The sequence below is a fragment of the Garra rufa genome, chromosome 16, assembly GCF_049309525.1.
Source record: "Garra rufa chromosome 16, GarRuf1.0, whole genome shotgun sequence".
NCBI lineage: Eukaryota > Metazoa > Chordata > Actinopteri > Cypriniformes > Cyprinidae > Garra > Garra rufa.
Window position 1 is genome coordinate 42,296,125 of NC_133376.1, and position 19,472 is coordinate 42,315,596.

The 19,472-nt window shown below is 33.6% G+C and overlaps 1 protein-coding gene across 2 annotated transcripts in view; it reads right to left on the minus strand.

Moving 5' to 3' along the window:
• Nucleotides 1-607: 607 nt before the first annotated feature.
• Nucleotides 608-19,472, minus strand: part of ssrp1a (structure specific recognition protein 1a) — a 30,562-nt gene continuing 11,697 nt past the window's right edge. For both annotated transcript variants that reach the window (XM_073820688.1, XM_073820687.1), the window contains exons 7-18: nucleotides 18,482-18,611; nucleotides 16,079-16,182; nucleotides 15,868-15,996; nucleotides 13,406-13,627; nucleotides 13,222-13,294; nucleotides 10,773-10,902; nucleotides 8,502-8,547; nucleotides 8,282-8,414; nucleotides 7,972-8,139; nucleotides 4,817-4,923; nucleotides 3,728-3,890; nucleotides 608-1,092 (exon numbers count right to left, since the gene is read on the minus strand). In XM_073820688.1, coding sequence (XP_073676789.1) covers nucleotides 1,018-1,092; nucleotides 3,728-3,890; nucleotides 4,817-4,923; nucleotides 7,972-8,139; nucleotides 8,282-8,414; nucleotides 8,502-8,547; nucleotides 10,773-10,902; nucleotides 13,222-13,294; nucleotides 13,406-13,627; nucleotides 15,868-15,996; nucleotides 16,079-16,182; nucleotides 18,482-18,611 — 1,480 coding nt within the window. In that variant the 3' untranslated portion in view covers nucleotides 608-1,017. The remainder of the gene's footprint in view (nucleotides 1,093-3,727; nucleotides 3,891-4,816; nucleotides 4,924-7,971; nucleotides 8,140-8,281; nucleotides 8,415-8,501; nucleotides 8,548-10,772; nucleotides 10,903-13,221; nucleotides 13,295-13,405; nucleotides 13,628-15,867; nucleotides 15,997-16,078; nucleotides 16,183-18,481; nucleotides 18,612-19,472) is intronic.

Below are 19,472 nucleotides of genomic sequence, written 5' to 3' on the forward strand. Positions count from 1 at the left end.
ATATGTATATAGGGAGATACAGGAGGTTACATGACATTACACAAGTTTTTATTTTTTATGCCACTAGATGGTGCAATTTTCACTTAAAAAAATGGATTTTAAATGCTTTTACTCTATTTTAATGTGAAATGTTGTATTTATTGAAAAATAATAAATACATAGTTAAATTAAAAAATATAAAATATAATTCTAGAGGGAAGAAATTGCTCATTAAAACTGTATAAATATTGCATAGATTCATAAATGCTCAATTCTAAATAATAATTATTTATTGAACAAATGTATTTAATTGATTTTCCTGAAGAAAAAAAAGTTACTTAAGGCTTCGGTCACTTTTGACCGTGAGGGAGCCAAGTGTGAGCCCTAAATGAGGAGGCCCAGAGGGTTAAACTGCTTGATATTGCAAATTGGTGTTTTACCATGTTATTGTAATGTATTATCTTCATTATTAGTTTGTAGTGCACACTGTAGTATTAGTGTTTGCTGCATGTTATTCTTTGTTATTTTCCTAAAGAGGAGAATGAACCGGAAGACTCACCCATAAAACAGGTGGATAAAGACACTCTTCAGTCAGGATGTCACATGATAAGCCACACAAACACAGGGGCACTGAATCACTCACTGAACTTTTATTGCAATACAGTGATGAACATTTTGATAGCTTTAAGTACAAAACATGTTATCGAAATCAAAACATTTACCGAAGTGCAGTCTTACCATTTTGAAAAAATTGAAAACAAGAGGGCAAAACACTCTACAAGTAGATCTATCCACACTTCCCTGAATCATGTCTACCAAAACTGAAAAAAAAAAAAAAAAATTGAGAGCTTTACTGATGACACTCTCAAAGAAGGGAAAAATGTTACCCGTCTATTTCCAAGTTCTCAGTCTGAATGGAAAAATGCATGTGAAAGTGTGCTTGCAGGCACAGAAGTAGAAAGTCTTGGTCCGAGTAACCATCAGTTATTCAGTGTGAAACCTGAGATGTGGAAATGTCTCTGTGCTGTCAGTGTGACTTCAGTCAGATCCTGACTCCTCCTCTGAGCTGGCGGGTGTGGACGCCGCTTCCTCTTCCTCTTCCTCATCAGAAGCCTGTGATGGATAAAGCTGGTTAAATGATGCACTAGGGCTGTGCAATTAATCACAATTCAGTTTGGATTTCGATTTCGGCTTCAAACGATCATGAAAATACAGTAGATCAGGGTTGGGGTCAATTCAGGAATGAACTCAATTCCAATTCAAAGAAGGAAATGGAATTGGAATTCAACAACAATTACAGGAAACAGAGTTGGAATTAAAATTACAGGAAGTGGAATTCAATTCAGGGAAATTCCAATGAATTCCGTTTATTGCCATTTGAGCATTTATTTGTGATTACATTTAGAGACATAAATTTGAACTTTATTTATGATGCTTTACAAATACCATGTATGAAATAGAGTTGATCAAATGCAAGTAAATACAAATGAGAACTGTACATTATGAATTAATAATTGAATGACAGTGGTGATAAGTTTGTGGATGTACTATACATTCAATATTTGATTAGCACATAATATATGTCTCAACTCAAAAAATGAGTCATGTTCATTCATGCATTTCATTCACTTTTTATTGCATCGAATTATCATAATTTCCTGAAATTTGGCATGTGAAATGATCACGCTTAACATGCTAAACATACAGTACTTTGTGTTTCTTTTATATGTTTGTTGTTTATGTGATTTACAATATTACTATATAGTACTATAAACTATTAAGCAAATCAAGTCAAATTATTTTATTTAGCAACTCAAGTGGAATTTATTTGAATTAAATTCTGTTTCCTGACATTCCAATTCAATTCCAATTCCATTTCCTGTCAGCTGCATGCAATTCCAATTCCATTCCAGGAAGTGAATTGGAATTTACCATTCATTCTCAATTCAATTCATGAACGGCCCCAACCCTGATGGAGATGAAACGATTATTCCGTCCCCTTACCATTGGTGCAATTTCTTTTCTCCATAAAAGCCTAATTTCACAGGCAATGCAGCAAAAACATGTAACGTGACTTTTATAAAACAGGACGTGCTTGATTTATTAATGTTTCTTTGATGTTGTGTTTTAAATAGCGCTTAAAAAAAAAACTATTCTGTGTGTGCACTCAGAGACGGAGCAGAACACGGACTTGTAAAGTTATCTTTTAACTCAAGGTGACCCTAAACGGTGAAATACACACAAGAATATTTCTAAATGAGGCGCTTGGTGATTATCCACGTAAACCCTTGTCAGTTATGTCTTAAATTAGGGCTGCACGATATTGGGAAAAAATTACATTGCGATATTTTTTTTCATGCGATATATATTGCGATGTGTACAAATTCATTTATGTTCATCAGGTGTTTTGAACTGCTTAATCAAATAATAATTCAAAAATAATTGGGATAATTTTGTAAGCGTTTTCAAAGAATAAAAAAATTTAAAAGTATAATCAAAACCCTGAAATAAAATACTTTTTAAAGCTTATTTTGGGTTGTTTCAAAAACAGTTTGACTCACCTTATTCACTGTCAATTCAGGCAAATCAAGGCTCTAATATGTTATGAAAGTAATAATGTTGCTTTTACCCTGATGAAAGGAAACTCATTTTGAGAATGAAAAGAGGACACTTCATTATCACACTAAGGAATTAACATGAGTGACAAAATAATTTAACATTTTATTCAACTTCTTTTTTGAAAACAGATTAGTAAATATATTTGTCACAAAAAAAAAAAAAAAAAATATATATATATATATATATATATATATAGGCCTATGTCAGAAGATTCTTTTTTTTTTGTGCGTTTTACATACTTTGTTTAGCCAAAGTAAAACAAGTGTTGCTTATCAGCTAACAAAGATTAAACTTTTCAACAACTGGCTTCTTTCTCAGATCTGTTGCATAAAGTAAATATAAATATTCAAATACACCAATTTGGTGCTTCTGTATGCATTAATTTTTTCATTGAAGCGGTTGCATGCATGAAGTAAGTGAAGCAATGTGTGCTTTGTAGTTTTTAAAGAACCCTTAAATATGAGTTAGTTTATATTAGACAAATATAGGTCCGTGAATAGAAAGTTTAGAGATATAGAAAGTAAATTTTTAAACCAGACACACATAATTTAATTTTTATTTTGCCTAGCATCGTGACTGCCGCGATGTGACTATCGCACATGCGTACATCGCGATGACGATGCTGAAACGATGTATCGTGCAGCCGTATCTTAAATGATCATAAACAGTTGAGAATGAAAATACGTGTTTAACAGTATATTGGATCCGTGTGGCTCTTAAAGCGGCAACAAATACTATTCCTTCTGCCATCTCTGCTTAATATTAATAAAACGTAAAAATACAAATCACTCACTGCTCTTGAATGAAGTACTTTTGAAGTTTTAAAAAGAAACAAAGCATGTTTAACTATTACAGTGAAGACACTGTTTTATTTTACATTCAAATAATTACATTTAATTTATGTAGTATTGTTAGACTACTTTAGACTTGAATAAAAGTATTCAGTTTTTTATTTTATTCTTATAAAAATGTATCTTTTTTCAGCTGCATTGCTATCTTTAAATGAATCACTAATATAAAGTTTTAGACCCTGTCATAATCGTGTTAAATAATCGTGATTACAATATTGACCAAAATAATCATGATGATAATAATAATAAATCCAAGAAAAAGTGCATCAGTCACAAACCTTGCGTTTGCTGCCTCTGTCGTGGTCAGATTCAGATGAGCTCTCTTCGCTGGAGATGAACTCTTTACTCTTAAAGCTCTCGTTTCCTCCCTCCTTCTTTTTCTCCTTTTCTCCTCCACTCTTCCTCTTAGCTTCCACCTTCCCTCCTTTCTTTTTCTTTTCTCTGAAAGCACAAGGAACGACTGTGTCAACATAAACCAGAACTGCAAATAACTGCAATTTTCAAGTTTGAGGTGAGTGATAAACCATGTACAGCAAGGATGCATTAAATTGCTCAAAAGTGACAGTAATACATTGTTACATGTGGTTAAAAAAGATATTTTAAATAAATGCTGTTCTTTTGAGCTTTCTTTTCATCTGTGAATCATGAAAAATAAAACGCATCTCAGTTTGCACAAAAAAAAAAATAATGTGCAGAACCGTTTTTAACATTTATAATGTTTGTTGAGCAGGAAATCAGCATATTACAATGATTTCTGAAGGATCATGTGACTCTTTGATCACAGGAATAAATCACATTTTAACAGATATTCACACAGTATATGGTTATTTGGTAACACTTTACAATAAGGTTCATTAGTTAACATTAGTTAACCATATTAGTTAACATGAACTAATAATGAACTGGACTTACACAGCATTTATTAATCTTTGTTAATGTTAATTTCAACATTTACTAATACATTATTAAAATTTTGTTAACATTAGTTAATGCAGTGTGAACTAACATGAACAAACAATGAACAACTGTATTTCCGTTAACTAACGTTAATAAAGATTAGTAAATACATTAACAGATGTATTGCTCATGGTTAGTTCATGTTAGTTAATACATTAACTAATGTTTAACTAATGAACCTTATTGTAAAGTGTTACCGGTTATTTTAAATTGTAATAATTTGAGACATTCAAAAACGAAGTTTGAAAAAATTGATTATTTCCTTGATGTTCTCTGATATCTTGCCCACCGCCTGATTCCAAACAATGTGCAAACTGACATTTATATAAATGGTCACACAGTGTACAAAAATGTTTTAAATCAAAACAGTTGTAATATAAAGAGTGCGTCTGATGGATCAGTTTGCTCACTTAGTATTAGATGCTGCTGCTGCCGCCGCTCCTCCTCCACTCTCTCTGTACTCTTTCATGGCTTTCTCATATTGTCTCTTGGCCTCTTCAGCCTTTTTGTCCCACTCCTGCAAAACACATGAGACACATTGAGCTGAACGTACTGCTGAATCAAATAAACAAACCAACTGACAGCACCACATCAGAAGTTTATGCTTCAATCATCTGTCTGCGGCACATTAAATATCTTCAGTGCTGCAACTCACTCTGCATTTGCAGAAAAGAAAGCAATTCTGAAAAAACTAGACACCATGCATAAAATATTAAATTTGCCACAGAATTAAAATCCATAGTGTTTTTGATTGATGAAAGAATCAAGACTGTAAGAATTTAAATTATGAAAACGCAGGCATTAAATGATTGACATCCAGGGATTGAAATTAACAAATGATGTTGCAAATCATTTGGTGTCAGAACTAGAGGTGTGTGTTAATGACAAAAATAATCTCAATATTTTCCGTTTAATTTCTGGCTATTTTAATAAAGATAATTATACAATATTATGCGGAGTGTGTTATTGTGCATGGACAACTGACTCCTGAATTCTTCGATATTCTACATATTCTGTGTGGCCAGTTTACTGCAGTGATAGAAATTAATATTTCCAAGTTTATACAGATTTTTTTTAAAGTGTGCATCATCTTTTGAGTGAAATTCTTAGATTTAACCAGTCAATTATAATACATTTAGGCTGTTACCAAACAAATTAAATTAGTATCAACATAACTCATCTTTGCAGTTGCATCTGCAAAGTTGCATCTAAGGTGCCATTTAGAAGTATTAACACACGGTTTAATGAAGCCCAGAGAAGCATGGAACGTTTTAACCTGCAGTTACTAATGCATAAATAATGTTTTGATATTTTAAACATAAAACGTTGAATACTGATATTTGAAATTCATTTAAAAATAAAAAAGATACTTTAAATGACTCTTTGTGTGATATTATAACTATATGAAATGATAAATATATACATTTTCTGCCCCATATCTTGAATTATGTGATCGTTATTAATGCATATTAATTGATTCATGCAGTGAAAGGGGTCTAAATCCACACACTAACCAGACTTCATCACATAGCAGTGTTAATATACATAAGCTGGCATACATTTGCTGCACATCTCATGAAACATTCAAAAATGTCAGTATCTGGCAGTAAGAAAAGAACAGACATATGGATCAATTTGACGACGCAAAAGAGAACTCAATTTGGTCCGGTTTTCTGAGCACCTCTCACACAGCACACAAGTTATTCTTTCGCATCTCATGAACAGAAAAATACACAGACCCTGTGAATTGTCCGTTTTGATGAGCATTCACGTAAACACAATCGGTTACATCTTAAGTGAACGAAAACAATTGGGAGACTATCAGACGTGTATCAGTACATTGCATCCATGCGTTCGGTTTTAAAGGGACAGCAGCCTCATTTTGTGACCCTGGACCACAAAACCAGTCATAAGGTTAAATTTTACAAAACTGAGATATATACATCATATGAAAGCTCAATAAATAAGCTTTCTATTGATGTATAGTTTGTTAGGATAGGGCAATATTTGGCCGAGATACATCTATTTGAAAATCTGGAATCTGAGGGTGCAAAAAAATCAAAATACTGAGAAAATCACCTTTAAAGTTGTCCAAATTAAGTTCTTAACAATGCATATTACTAATCAAAAATTACATTTTGATAGGTTTACAGTAGGAATTTTACAAAAAAATCTTAATGGAACATGATCTTTACTTAATTTCCTAATGTTTTTTGACATAAAAGAAAAATCAATAATTTTGACCCATACAATGTATTTTTGGCTATTGCTACAAATATACCCCAGCGACTTAAGACTGGTTTTGTGGTACATGGTCACATTTAGTTGCTATTGTTTGTGGCATCGATATAATCAAGCAACAAAAGAAAGCCAGAAAATCACTCACTGCTCTTGACTGAGTCACTTTAGTAGCCCTAATTAAAATGTATCTAATTTTATATAAATAAACGTCTGTGTGTGGTAAACAAGTTGTTATGAAGAATGCATAATCAGCCTATATGTTCATGTTTCGGTATGAGAAGTGGTTTAATTTAATTTTAATATAAAAGGCATGCTGTGTATCACACCAGTTAAATCTGTGTCTATCATAATAAAACCTTAATATGAAATCTACACGAGTTTGGTAATTTTAGAGAAACTTTTCATAAATGCATTACACTGTAACTAAACCCATTCGATTTTAGCTGACTAAATCTAACAAACTAAAATATGACTAAAACTAAATAGCATTTTAGTCAAAAGACTATGACTAAAACTAAATCAAAATTTGCTGTCAAAATTAACACTCATAGTCGTGAATGCGTGCATTTCTGTAGGAGCGTTTTGTTTGTTTTTTGCAACGTACTCCAAAATGTCTCATGAGTTCAGTATTCGCGCTAAACCTGTGCAGATTTGGCTTGCATGAACTTCCCCAATAAATTAATGTAAATACACGAAATGTAACCTAGTGATTTGACAGCATTACCCACAACAGCTGATTTTTACCTGCATTTGGTGGGTTGTCGGATATTAATTTCAAACCCTGGACATATGTGACCCTGGAGCACAAAACCAGTCTTAAGTCGCTGGGGTATATTTGTAGCAATAGCCAAAAATACATTGCATGGGTCAAAATTATTGATTTTTCTTTTATGCCAAAAATCATTAGGAAATTAAGTAAAGATCATGTTCCATGAAGATTTTTTGTAAAATTCCTACTGTAAATATATCAAAATGTAATTTTTGATTTGTAAAATGCATTGTTAAGAACCTAATTTGGACAACTTTAAAGGTGATTTTCTCAGTAATTTGATTTTTTTGCACCCTCAGATTCTTGATTTTCAAATAGATGTATCTCGGTCAAATATTGTCCTATCCTAACAAACTATGCATCAATAGAAAGCTTATTTGTTGAGCTTTCATATGATGTATAAATCTCAGTTTTGTAAAATTTTACCTTATGACTGGTTTTGTGGTCCAGGGTCACATATTGTAAATTCAGATATTTAACGAAACATTCTGGGTGCAATGAAAGTTTATCTGGTTTCTGGTGTGTGCGCACGTGTGTGATTTTAACCCAGCTGACCTCTTTGCGGTCTTTGCCCAGCTGTTTCCACATTTCTCCAGCCTTCTTGGAGATTTCTGTGACTGATATCCCAGGATTCTCACTCTTGATTCGCTCTCTGTTGCCGTTCAGCCACAGCATGTATGCGCTCATCGGCCTCTTCGGGGCCCCGGCGTCCTTCACCTTCTTCTGTTGGCCACAAAAAGAGGCGGTGAGGGTTAATAAAGCGTGCTATCGGGGGTCTGGTTTCATTTTCTAGCAAACCAGTGTGAATCTGATGCCTTTAATCTGTGATATATTGATATGTAAATATTCAAATACTGTGCAATACCTCTTTCCGTGGTTTTCGCTCTTTCTTCTCCTTCACCACTTTCTTGGGCTTCTTCTCAGGTTTTTTCTTCTTGCCTTCATCCTCGCTGTCTCCATCTTCCTCGCTTTCGCTCACTGAAGCGTTACTGTCATACCTGCACAGACACAGTATACGCATTATATTGAGTGAAAGACTGACAAACCATTTTAAAATCAAAGGAAAAAAGGTTTGAGACGCTTACTCTTCTGGGACGTCATCATCCTCTTCTCCGGGGTTGAAAGACTCATCTACAGGAAGATAATAGATTTTAATTACAGTAACTACTTACTTTACTTGAAGGGTAAAGTAACACTTTTTTCATGCACCTGTCAAGTTTGAGATTTTGGGCTTTTTGCTGTTTCATAAAGTGTTTTTTCAGACTAGTGGAAAGAAAACACCCCAAAGACACTGTTAAGTCTTTCTTTTATAGCACTTTATCTATTTGTGTCAATAGATTTTAATCACAATCCATATTTTTAAAGGCTGTTTTCTCAAAATGAGTTTTTTTTCTCCTAGACTGAGTCATAAATCTCCACTCCAGTAGCACTTACACACACCAAACTTTACATTTTTATTCCTCTCTATATTCTGATGGTTTTTACAGAGGGATTTGTTCATATATAAGCTGCTTGATTTTATACATTTTATTCCCCCCAAAATGGTAAAAAGTCTGTTTTTCTGACTCTAATACGTCAAAAAAAAATTAAACAAGAATTTTGATACTGACTTCATCCAGTTTTTTTTTTTTTTACAAGAAATGCATGCAAATTAGCAGATATTTCATTGAACAATGGCTCATTTGTATATTTAAACCTAACATTTTACAAAACTTGTAATACAAAAAAAAGTTTGCAATTATCAATGCGACCAATTAACTGGGTAAGTAATGTGATAGCTATAAATGTTTTTACCCTATTCACCTGCAGCATCTCGCCTTAAAGCATTAATGACATTTTACTAATAATAAAAAATTAAATAGATCAAATAAATCAAAAAATAATATATAGCTCATATAATATATAGTTTTACCTCATGAACTAAGAAATCAAATTCCCTGATTTTTTACTAAAAAAATATCCTGTATTAGGGGTGTGCGATATGACGATTTTTGATCGTGGACGATTAAAATGTCTCCACGATCTGCTTTTGAATAAATATCGTAGTATCGTGCTACAGTGTGCCTCCATCTTAATATACTGTACATTCACTCACGGGACACTGCACTTATTCATATTCGCGATCACAAAAGTACATTATTTGAATGTGCTTCAAAGTCTTGCCGGTAAAATAACGCCATTTGGTCCGCGCGCTGTTCTGGCATGCGCTTCATGAGCGCGTAAACCTGAAGCACGTGCGCTAAAAGCCTGTCAAACAGCACCTGATTACTAAACTGAGCTATCTTTGGCGTTTAATTTGCTTATACTGTCAAAAACACGCAAGGATTACATATAAACACAGTCGGTTGTCTAAAGTGAAAGTAAACAGTTAAGAGAAAAACGGATGCGCGCCTGTATAGATGCCTGCAGCTCTGCGACAGAGCTAAACATGCTGTCGATTGTCATTAAAGGGACAGTACACCCAAAAATGTTGTCACTCACATGTCCTAAATCTCTATTAATTTTTTTCTTGTGCTTAACACAAAAGAAGATATTTTGAAGAATGTGGGTAACAGTAGCAGGTCCCCACTGACTTAAAATAAATAAATAAAATATATGGAAGTAACTGGGGACCCAGCAACTGTTTGGTTACCCACATTATTCAAAATAAGTTTTATGTTCAGCATGTTTTATGCTTAAAAAAATGCGAGAGTGAGTAAATGATGACAGAATTGTCATTTTTGGGTGATGATACACTAATAAAACAAAACACAAAAGGAAAATCACTCACTGCTCTTGACTGAAGAACTTCAATACAGTTGCTTTAAATGTTGCTTCTATGTATAATTTATGTATATAATGTATATAGTGTTTTATTTTTATATTTGTTAATTAAATTTCTTGAATGCTACTGATAAATACATGGACTGTACCTGAAAATTAAAGCACTGTTTGTTTTATTTGTATAGTATGTGTATTTGTAACATGTAGCTTATCTTTGTTCTTATTTTTTAAAAACAAAGAAAATAATGACAAAGATTTTTTGTCTTCGCCCACTTTGGCTTAAATATCTGCCATTCTTTTTATTTTATATTTTGTTACCTTGTAAGGTTTTGGTTTTAAAATAGAAAAATTAATTTGGCTGTACTACTCAGACAACTTGTAAAAAAGTAAAACCAACATGACAAAGAATCGTGATAAAATCGTGAATCGTGATATTTCTTGAAAAAATCGTGATATGATATTTTTACCATATCGCCCACCCCTATCCTGTATGTTTCAGAACTTAAAACTAGCTTTTATTGTGCAAAAGTAAAGTGGAAAGCACCCTATATATTTAGTTTGCGTTATCTGATTTAGTTGAAGTGTGTCCGTACCGCTGTCGCCCTCTGATTCGTCGCTGCCGTCTCCCTCCTCTCTGATCTTGCCCTCTTCTTTCATCCTCTCCAGGTAAGCGTCATGCTGGTCTTCATCAGAGTCGCTGTAGCCTTCTGCTCCTTTCATGCCCTAGAGCACACACACACACACTTCAATAAATAATGTCAATGTAACGCATGACTGTGTATGCTGCTGCTGTCCACAGGAAGTTCATGTAGTGAAAGTGTGTCACCATCAGGGGCACTTCAGTATAAACACAAACGGAGTCTGGATCAGAGAATTAGAGGTTCAAATGCCATTCCTGTTTATTCCCCATCAGCGCAGATCCATCAACAGCATAAGTTGTTTATTTAGTTAAAACTGGTTTCAGATTCTGTGTCTACCAGTGCATGAATACGACATGCACGCATATTTGGCATCCAGGGGGGAGAAAAGAAAATTAAGAAATTGAAAATAGACACTGCACATTAAAGGATTTCTTCACTTGCGGAATTTGTCACAAGATATTCATGCCTTTCTTCGGTCGCAAAGAAATTAATCTTTTTAAGGAAAACGTTCCAGGATTTTTCTTCATATAGTGGACTGTAATGGTGCTCAACGGATTAAAGGTAAACGCAGTTTCAAAGCAGCTTCAAAGGGCTCTAAATTATTCCAATCAATGAATGAGGGTCTTATCTAGTGAAACAACTGGCTTTTTTCTAAAAAATAAGAAAATAAATAAATAAATAAAAATGTATATAGTTTTTAACCTCAAATGCTCGTCTTGTCTAGTTTTGTGATATGCATGCTTACCCTGTGCACTCCGGTTCAATAAAGTTAGGTTATGTAAAAGAAAAAAAAACCACTCCCATCTCATTTTCTCCAACTTCGTTGTTTTACCTTTTTTTGAAAGTGTGTTTGACCTTCTTTGCTCGTTCACTCTGTACTTCTGCATTGATGCAGGTTGATTCTAAACAACTTTTGACGACTTGTTTTGAACCAGAGTGCACAAAATAAAATCATTTGAGCTTAAAAAGTATATACTTTTTTTTTTTTTTTTTTTTAATGACAGATTGAGACTCTTATTTCTCAGCTGTGATTGTTCAAAGCCCTTTGAAGCTGTATTTAAACAGCATTTTTAACCTTCGATACATTGAGCACCATTGAAGTCCACTATATGGAGAAAAAGCCTTGAATGTTTCTCAAAAAACTTCTTTGCAACCGAAGAGAGAGACATGAACATCTTGGACGACATGGGGGTGAGTAAATAAGGAAATGTTTATTTTGGAAGTGGAGTAATCCTTTAAGGCCTGATATAATCTGACTTAATATTTCTAATATTAAGTAACATTGCAAATATTGTGATAACTGATTCCTGCACTCATTCAGAAGCAGAAGAAACCTGGATTTGTTCTAATGGTGCACATACATTACTGTTCAAAAGTTTTTTTTTTTGATAGAAGCCTTATGCTCACCAAGGCTGTATTTTATTATAAATTGTATGACTACAATTTGAAATATCTGTTTTCTATGCGAATATACTGTAAAACGTACACGTTTATTTCTGTGATAAAAACTCATTCTAATATGAATATAAAGTTCAAAAGAACAGTATTTGTTTAATATAGAAATATTTTGCAACATTATAAATGTCTTTACTGTCTTTACTAAATTTATTGTATCCTTGTTAAATAAAAACCAAAAAAAAGTTATTCTGACCTTGACATTTTGAACAGTAGTTAAAAAATCCTTACGTTGATTTACTAAAAACTGTAAAAAGTGGCTGAATGATTTAGGTAGATTTATAAAGCACTGTTTGACTAGAATTCACTTTTTAAAAGGCTTGACTTTTACCCAAAGTAAACATATGTGACCCTGGACCACAAAACCAGTCTTAAGTCGCTGGGGTATATTTGTAGCAATAGCCAAAAATACATTGTATGGGTCAAAATTATTGATTTTTCTTTTATGCCAAAAATCATTAAGAAATTAAGTAAAGTTCATGTTCCATGAAGATTTTTTGGAAATTTCCTATTGTAAACATATCAAAATGTAATTTTTGATTTGTAATATGCATTGTTAAGAACCTAATTTGGACAACTTTAAAGGTGATTTTCTCAGTCTTTTTGATTTTTTTGCATCCTCAGATTTCTGATTTCAAATAGATGTATTTCAGCCAAATATTGTCCTATCCTAACAAACCATACATCAATAGAAAGCGTATTTATTGAGCTTTCATATGATGTATAAATCTCAGTTGTCAAATTTAACCTTATGACTGGTTTTGTGGTCCAGGGTCACATATTAAAAGAAACATTTTTTATAGATAGAAATGATCTCACAATAGACGTATAATTTTTAACTATAGTTAATTATAATAATAAATATGCACTGTCCTGCCCTGCTGTGCATATTTTTGCACATTTGAGCTAAAATCAAAACAAATGTTCTGAAAACATCAGAACTTACCTCTTTAAATCCTCTGTTCTTGATATTCAGTTTCTTGGCATTGACAAAGTCAAACAGCTTTCCGTATTCTTCTCTACATAAGACAGAAGAGAAGTGATTACTTGATGCTCATGCAAAGATGTTTTGAGAAAGAGATCTACTCATGACTGACAGCTGAAGGCTGTGTTAAAGAAGTGTGGTTTACCTCTCGATGTTGCTGAAGGTGTACTGGTTATTCTGCTTGGTCTCGATTTCGAAGTCGAAGGAGCGAGTGGTGGTGGTTCCTCTGGCGAAGTTGACGCAGGAGATCTCCTCGAAGCGCAGGTGAACCGGCGGCTTGTGCACATAGATGAAGCCACGCTCCAGAGGATACAGCAGCCCTGAGCTCGCCTTATACGCACACGTTATACACTGAGACCCTGAGTGACTACACACACACAAACGGAGATAAAGACTCACATCAGCAACTTCAAAACTTCATCTTAACTGCAATTATCAATATGAGAACTGAAGGTTGTTAATATGTGACCCTGGACCACAAAACCAGTCATAAGGTTAAATTTTACAAAACTGAGATATATACATCATACGAAAGCTCAATAAATAAGCTTTCTATTGATGCATAGTTTGTTAGGATAGGACAATATTTGGCCGAGATACATCTATTTGAAAATCTGGAATCTAAGGGTGCAAAAAAATCAAAATACTGAGAAAATCACCTTTAAAGTTGTCCAAATTAAGTTCTTAACAATGCATTTTACTAATCAAAAATTAACTTTTGATAGGTTTACAGTAGGAATTAAACAAAAAATCTTAATGTAACATGATCTGTACCTAATTTCCTAATGATTTTTTACATAAAAGAAAAATCAATAATTTTGACCCATACAATGTATTTTTGGCTATTGCTACAAATATACCCCAGCGACTTAAGACTGGTTTTGTGGTCCAGGGTCACATATGCGCTATTTGTAACCACAGTATTTAGTATAATAGGGATGTGTGAGATTTATCAAATACATAATTGTTGTTTTAATGACATGCAAGCTGTCATTGAGTATGTCACTCACTTTGCAAAAATCACATCTTGAGATTACAAAAGCATTGACTGTGTGATAAAACCTATGATCAGTGTTGGGGGTAACACGTTACGTATTATTACTTTTACATACATACATACATACATACACAAATACACACACACACACACACACACACATATATTCACATTATAAATAAATACGTTTTAATAAACAAGCTGCTAACTTGGCAATTTCAAGATATGGCGGCAAAATGTTCCTGACAGTTCAGCAATATGACACGAGCAAGATGTTTTAGTTTCGTTTCTGTGATCGAATCGGCGTTGGTTTGGGCGAATCACTGATTCCCTATGCCATTCATAAAAACAGTAATTTGATTCGCTCCTGAACGATTCAGCTGTTTTGAAAGAATCGTTTGAACGACTCAGTGATTCAATCGTGAACACTGCCTCCACCTGCGGGCGGATTTAAGTTTCCCATCATATTACATTATTTTCCAACATATTTCTGTATTCAGAGTTTTGTTTAAAACATTAATCTTATAACATTATTTATAAGTACAGTCTAAATTTAGAAATACTACATCTAAATGTCACTCCATGAAGCTTCTGTGCAGTGCTCAGATGAGTTTTGACATGATTTCATGGATAACAATAGCCAGTCATTCATTCACATTAATGAAGTATTCAGTGAAAAATCTTGTCTGTTTTCATTTACGTCTTTTTGTTTATGAAATTTAGATTCATTTTGTAGAACTGAATTTTAAATGAACAGAATACGTGATACTTCAGCTGGTATAGTATCGTAAGTCATTTTTATGGTATCGTGACAACCCTACTAATAAGCAAAAATTACTCAAAATAATCTAACATTTGTTTTCATTTTTTTAATGCTGAAGAGTTGACATTTTTTCTTCTGCCGTCTACTGTACAGACGTCAATTTACTTTTCTCTAAGCCTGAGGCTTTTGATGTAAAAAGGCTTTTACATTGGCCAAAAATAGAACTTTTTACATTAAAAACAAACAAGCAAGCCCTGCCCAGATTTAAAAAATGCAAAAGTAACGTAACGCATTACTTTCCATAAAAAGTAACTAAATAATGTAATTAGTTACTTTAAGGAATAACTCGATATTGTAATGCATTACTTTTAAAAGTAACTTTCCCCAGCACTGCCTATTATACAGTTAAAATGCTTATCTTTATAATTCAAGTTATATAAGCAAAAAAATAGCAACACAGCAGTGTTTTGTTCTTGAATTAACCCGTTTTGAACAAATCATCCGAGTCATTGATTCAATGATCCATTCATAAATAGAGCCAACTGATTTGTTTCTAAATGGATCATCCACCTTGAATGCGTTTTAGTGTCATTTATTTAATCATGACAGGTCTAAACCTGCCAATGTACTCAGCAAAATACGGTTTAATTATCGTTAACCAAAAAAATAGCTTTATTACTTTACAAAACCAGACGACTATATGAATTAAGGACCTTTCTGAACAAGGTATTACTCATTTTGTCTCTAAATGTAACAATGAGCCTACATTGTCCACCCCTAATGAAAAATATAAATGTTTAGAGTCTAATTTCATTATAATTGGTAGAATATGTGTTTAGTGCTTTACCCCTGGAAGTTTCCAGGCACCGTGATCTTCCTGTTGACCAGAGCCTTCATGACCCTGCTGACGATCTCATAGAGCGGCCCGGACATGTTCTTACTGAGCTTGCCTTCGTAACGCTTCGCCACCTCATCCCTAGAGACGACAGAGACAGGTCCAGTCAGCAAAGCTAATGGCAGTCAACCTCAGACAGAGAGAGAAAGTCCAGTGTACTCACTCGCTCATGTTCAGAGCAAGACTGAGGTCTTCATCTTTGGAGAAGAGGAGGATGAGGAAATGATAACGTGTCTGACCCTGTTTAATAGGCGGGTCGAGACTGATCTGGAATCAAAAATCAAAGAAACGATGAATCAGAATTTTTATACTGCATTTGGAAAGATATACTGAATAAAACCTATGATTCTACACAGCAGCACAAATGTATTATTTAGCATGTGACACAACAGGTATGTTTACATGCACCAATTTTTATCAACACAACATAATCCAATTCTGTTTATATGCATTAGAGGTGTGTGATATAGACAAAAAAATGTTCAAAAAAAGGATTTTTTCTATGACGATAATTAAACTGTTTTTGTATTGGTGCTTTGGATGGTTTGGACCTGTGACGGAAATAAATATGACACTAAAAAACACCAGAAGGTGCCGGAACGTCCCTTAATGTGTGATTGAATCAGTTATTGAATCATTCATTCAAAAAACTTGTTCAAGGTGGATGATTCATTTAGAAACGAAGCAAGTAACTCTTTATGAATGGATCTTTGACTCAAATGATTCATTAAGGAATGAAACGGCACATTTATACTCTGAGAGACAAATGTTCTGCTCTGGCTTCGATTGGAACCATTTTTGTTGGCAAAACAGAGAAAAACAGACAATATGTGACCCTGGACCACAAAACCAGTCATAAGGTTAAATTTGACAAAACTGAGATTTATACATCATATGAAAGCTCAATAAATAAGCTTTCTATTGATGTATGGTTTGTTAGGATCGGACAATATTTGGCTGATATACATCTATTTGAAATCAGAAATCTGAGGATGCAAAAAAAAATCAAAAAGAATGAGAAAATCACCTTTAAAGTTGTCCAAATTAGGTTCTTAATGCATATTACAAATCAAAAATTACATTTTGATATGTTTACGGTAGGAATTTTACAAAAAATCTTCATGGAACATGATCTTTACTTAATTTCCTAATGATTTTTGGCATAGAAGAAAAATCTAAAATTTTGACCCATGCAATTTATTTTTGGCTATTGCTACAAATATACCCCAGCGACTTAAGACTGGTTTTGTGGTCCAGGGTCACATATTGTCTCTAAAATGTAACTCAACATTAACTTGTTTGTTGAACTGCTGTATAAAATTAATATAAGGCCTTGGACTACAAAACCAGTCTTAAGTAGCACATGTAAATTTGTAACAATAGCCAACAATATAGTGTATGGGTCAAAATTATAGATTTTATTTTTCATTTATGCCAAAAATCATTAGAATATTAAGTAAAGATCATGTTCCATGAAGATATTCTGTAAATTTCTACTATAAATATCAAAACTTCATTTTTTAATAGTAATATGCATTGCTAAGAACTTAATTTGGACAACTTCAGAGGTTGTTTTCTTAAGATAAATTTTTTTTAAAGCAGATCTGATGCGTTTAGGTGTCTGATCAGTCCAATGCTAAACAGATTGAGTGCATGTAAACATGGGCCTTAAAGGATTAGCTCACTTTCAGAACAGCAATTCACAGATAATTTACTCACCCCCTTGTCATCAAAGATGTTTGTCTTTTTTTCTTCAGTCGTCAAGAAATTATGTTTTTTGAGATAAACATTTCTGGAAATTTCGCCATATAATGGACTTCGGTGCTCCGAAATGTGAACCTCCAAAATGCGGCTTCAAAGGGCTGTAAATGATCCCAGCCGACAAAGAAGGGTCTTGTCTACCGAAACGATTGGTCATTTTCTCAGAAAAATGTTTTTAATATACCTTTTAAGCACTAAAACTCGTCTAGCACTAGGGCTGTAATGCGCGCTCACAACTAATCACATCTATGTTTTCCGGCTCAAAAAGGTAGGGAACGGTGGGAAAACTCTATCTCATGTTCTCCTCAAGCTTCAAAATCATCCGACATTGTTGTACTTTATGTTGTACCTTGTTGGTAAAGAGTGTTTGTCTTTGCAAGTTCGCTTTGTAAACCCTTGGTCTGTAGTTCCACATACGTCGTTTCGATGTGATTGCATAGTACGTAACATCGCGAACACGCAGCACAGCCCTAGAACTAGACGAGTTTCAGTGCTTAAAAGGTATATAAAATATATTTTTCTAAGAAAATAAGCAATCGTTTCAGTAGACAAGACCATTCTTCGTCAGCTGAGACCATTTACAGCCCTTTGAAGCCGTATTTAAACTGCATTTTAGGAGGTTCACATTTCGGAGCACCATTTAAGTCCATTATATGGAGAAATTTCCAGAGATGTTTACCTCAAAAAACAATTTCTTGACAACTGGAAAAAAAAAAAAAAAAAAAGACAAACATCTTGGATGACAAGTGAACTAATCCTTTAAGTTTAGTTTCTCTTTCCTTGGGGCGAATAACACAAAACTCACCACAAAGAACATCTGCCTCTGATCCTTGTGCGGCAGCAGGAAGAGCCGCAGTACGGTGGTGTAGGGGATCTTATAGTCAAACGTCTTACCGTGCAGATGTAGGAAGGAGGGATAGATACGGATATCATACCTGAAAGACAGACACCAACTCAATCAAACTTCAGTCTCTCAAATACAGGCTGTTTGCATCACTCAGGAAGAAAAAAAAAAAAAAAACACTAGAAGCAGCTTAATTGAGCATATGCACGGATTCATTTCTTGTTTTAGACAAGTCAGCTCAGTCATTTCTGGTCAACTGTACTTTGTTGTAAAAAGGACTGTACCTTGCTCATCTTCTCTACATAATCAATTGACAATTAAAGAAAAGTTTTGTTTGTCTAAGAGGACCAAATGTCCATGTATACTGCTTCAAGAATGCAAACGCGAGTTTAAAAAATACATGAGTAAATCAGCTAAGAGTCATTGCTGTGATTAACAGTAACAACTGAACAAAACATCTGACAAGCTGATGAAAAAACAGAGCAACAAAACTACAGCAGTAACAAGTTTGTGTTGGTTAAATATAGGCTGTATAATAGTTTTTACAGTTCAAGATAAAGCTTAAAATATGCAGTTATTAAATGATATAAGATTTTAAATTCATATTGATTCATATCGAGTGCATTATTCAATTCTTATACCATTAATATTTAACTTATTTAATTTGTAGTAAACTATATGTAAGTATTGAAACAATTCACCCTTACAGTCTGTTTGTGTCTGAGCTCATTTATTTTAATGACTTTCTGCACTTCCTATACTAAATACTAGGGCTGGGTATTGTGACCAATTCGGCAATTCGATTCGATTCTTATTTTTATGGTTTCTATTCTATTCGATTCCGATTCGATTCGATATCGATTAGCTATCAATATTTCACTTGAAATGTTAGTTTTGCAGACATGGGATCCATATTTTGATATAAATGCTGGTAACTGAAACTCTCCTACTT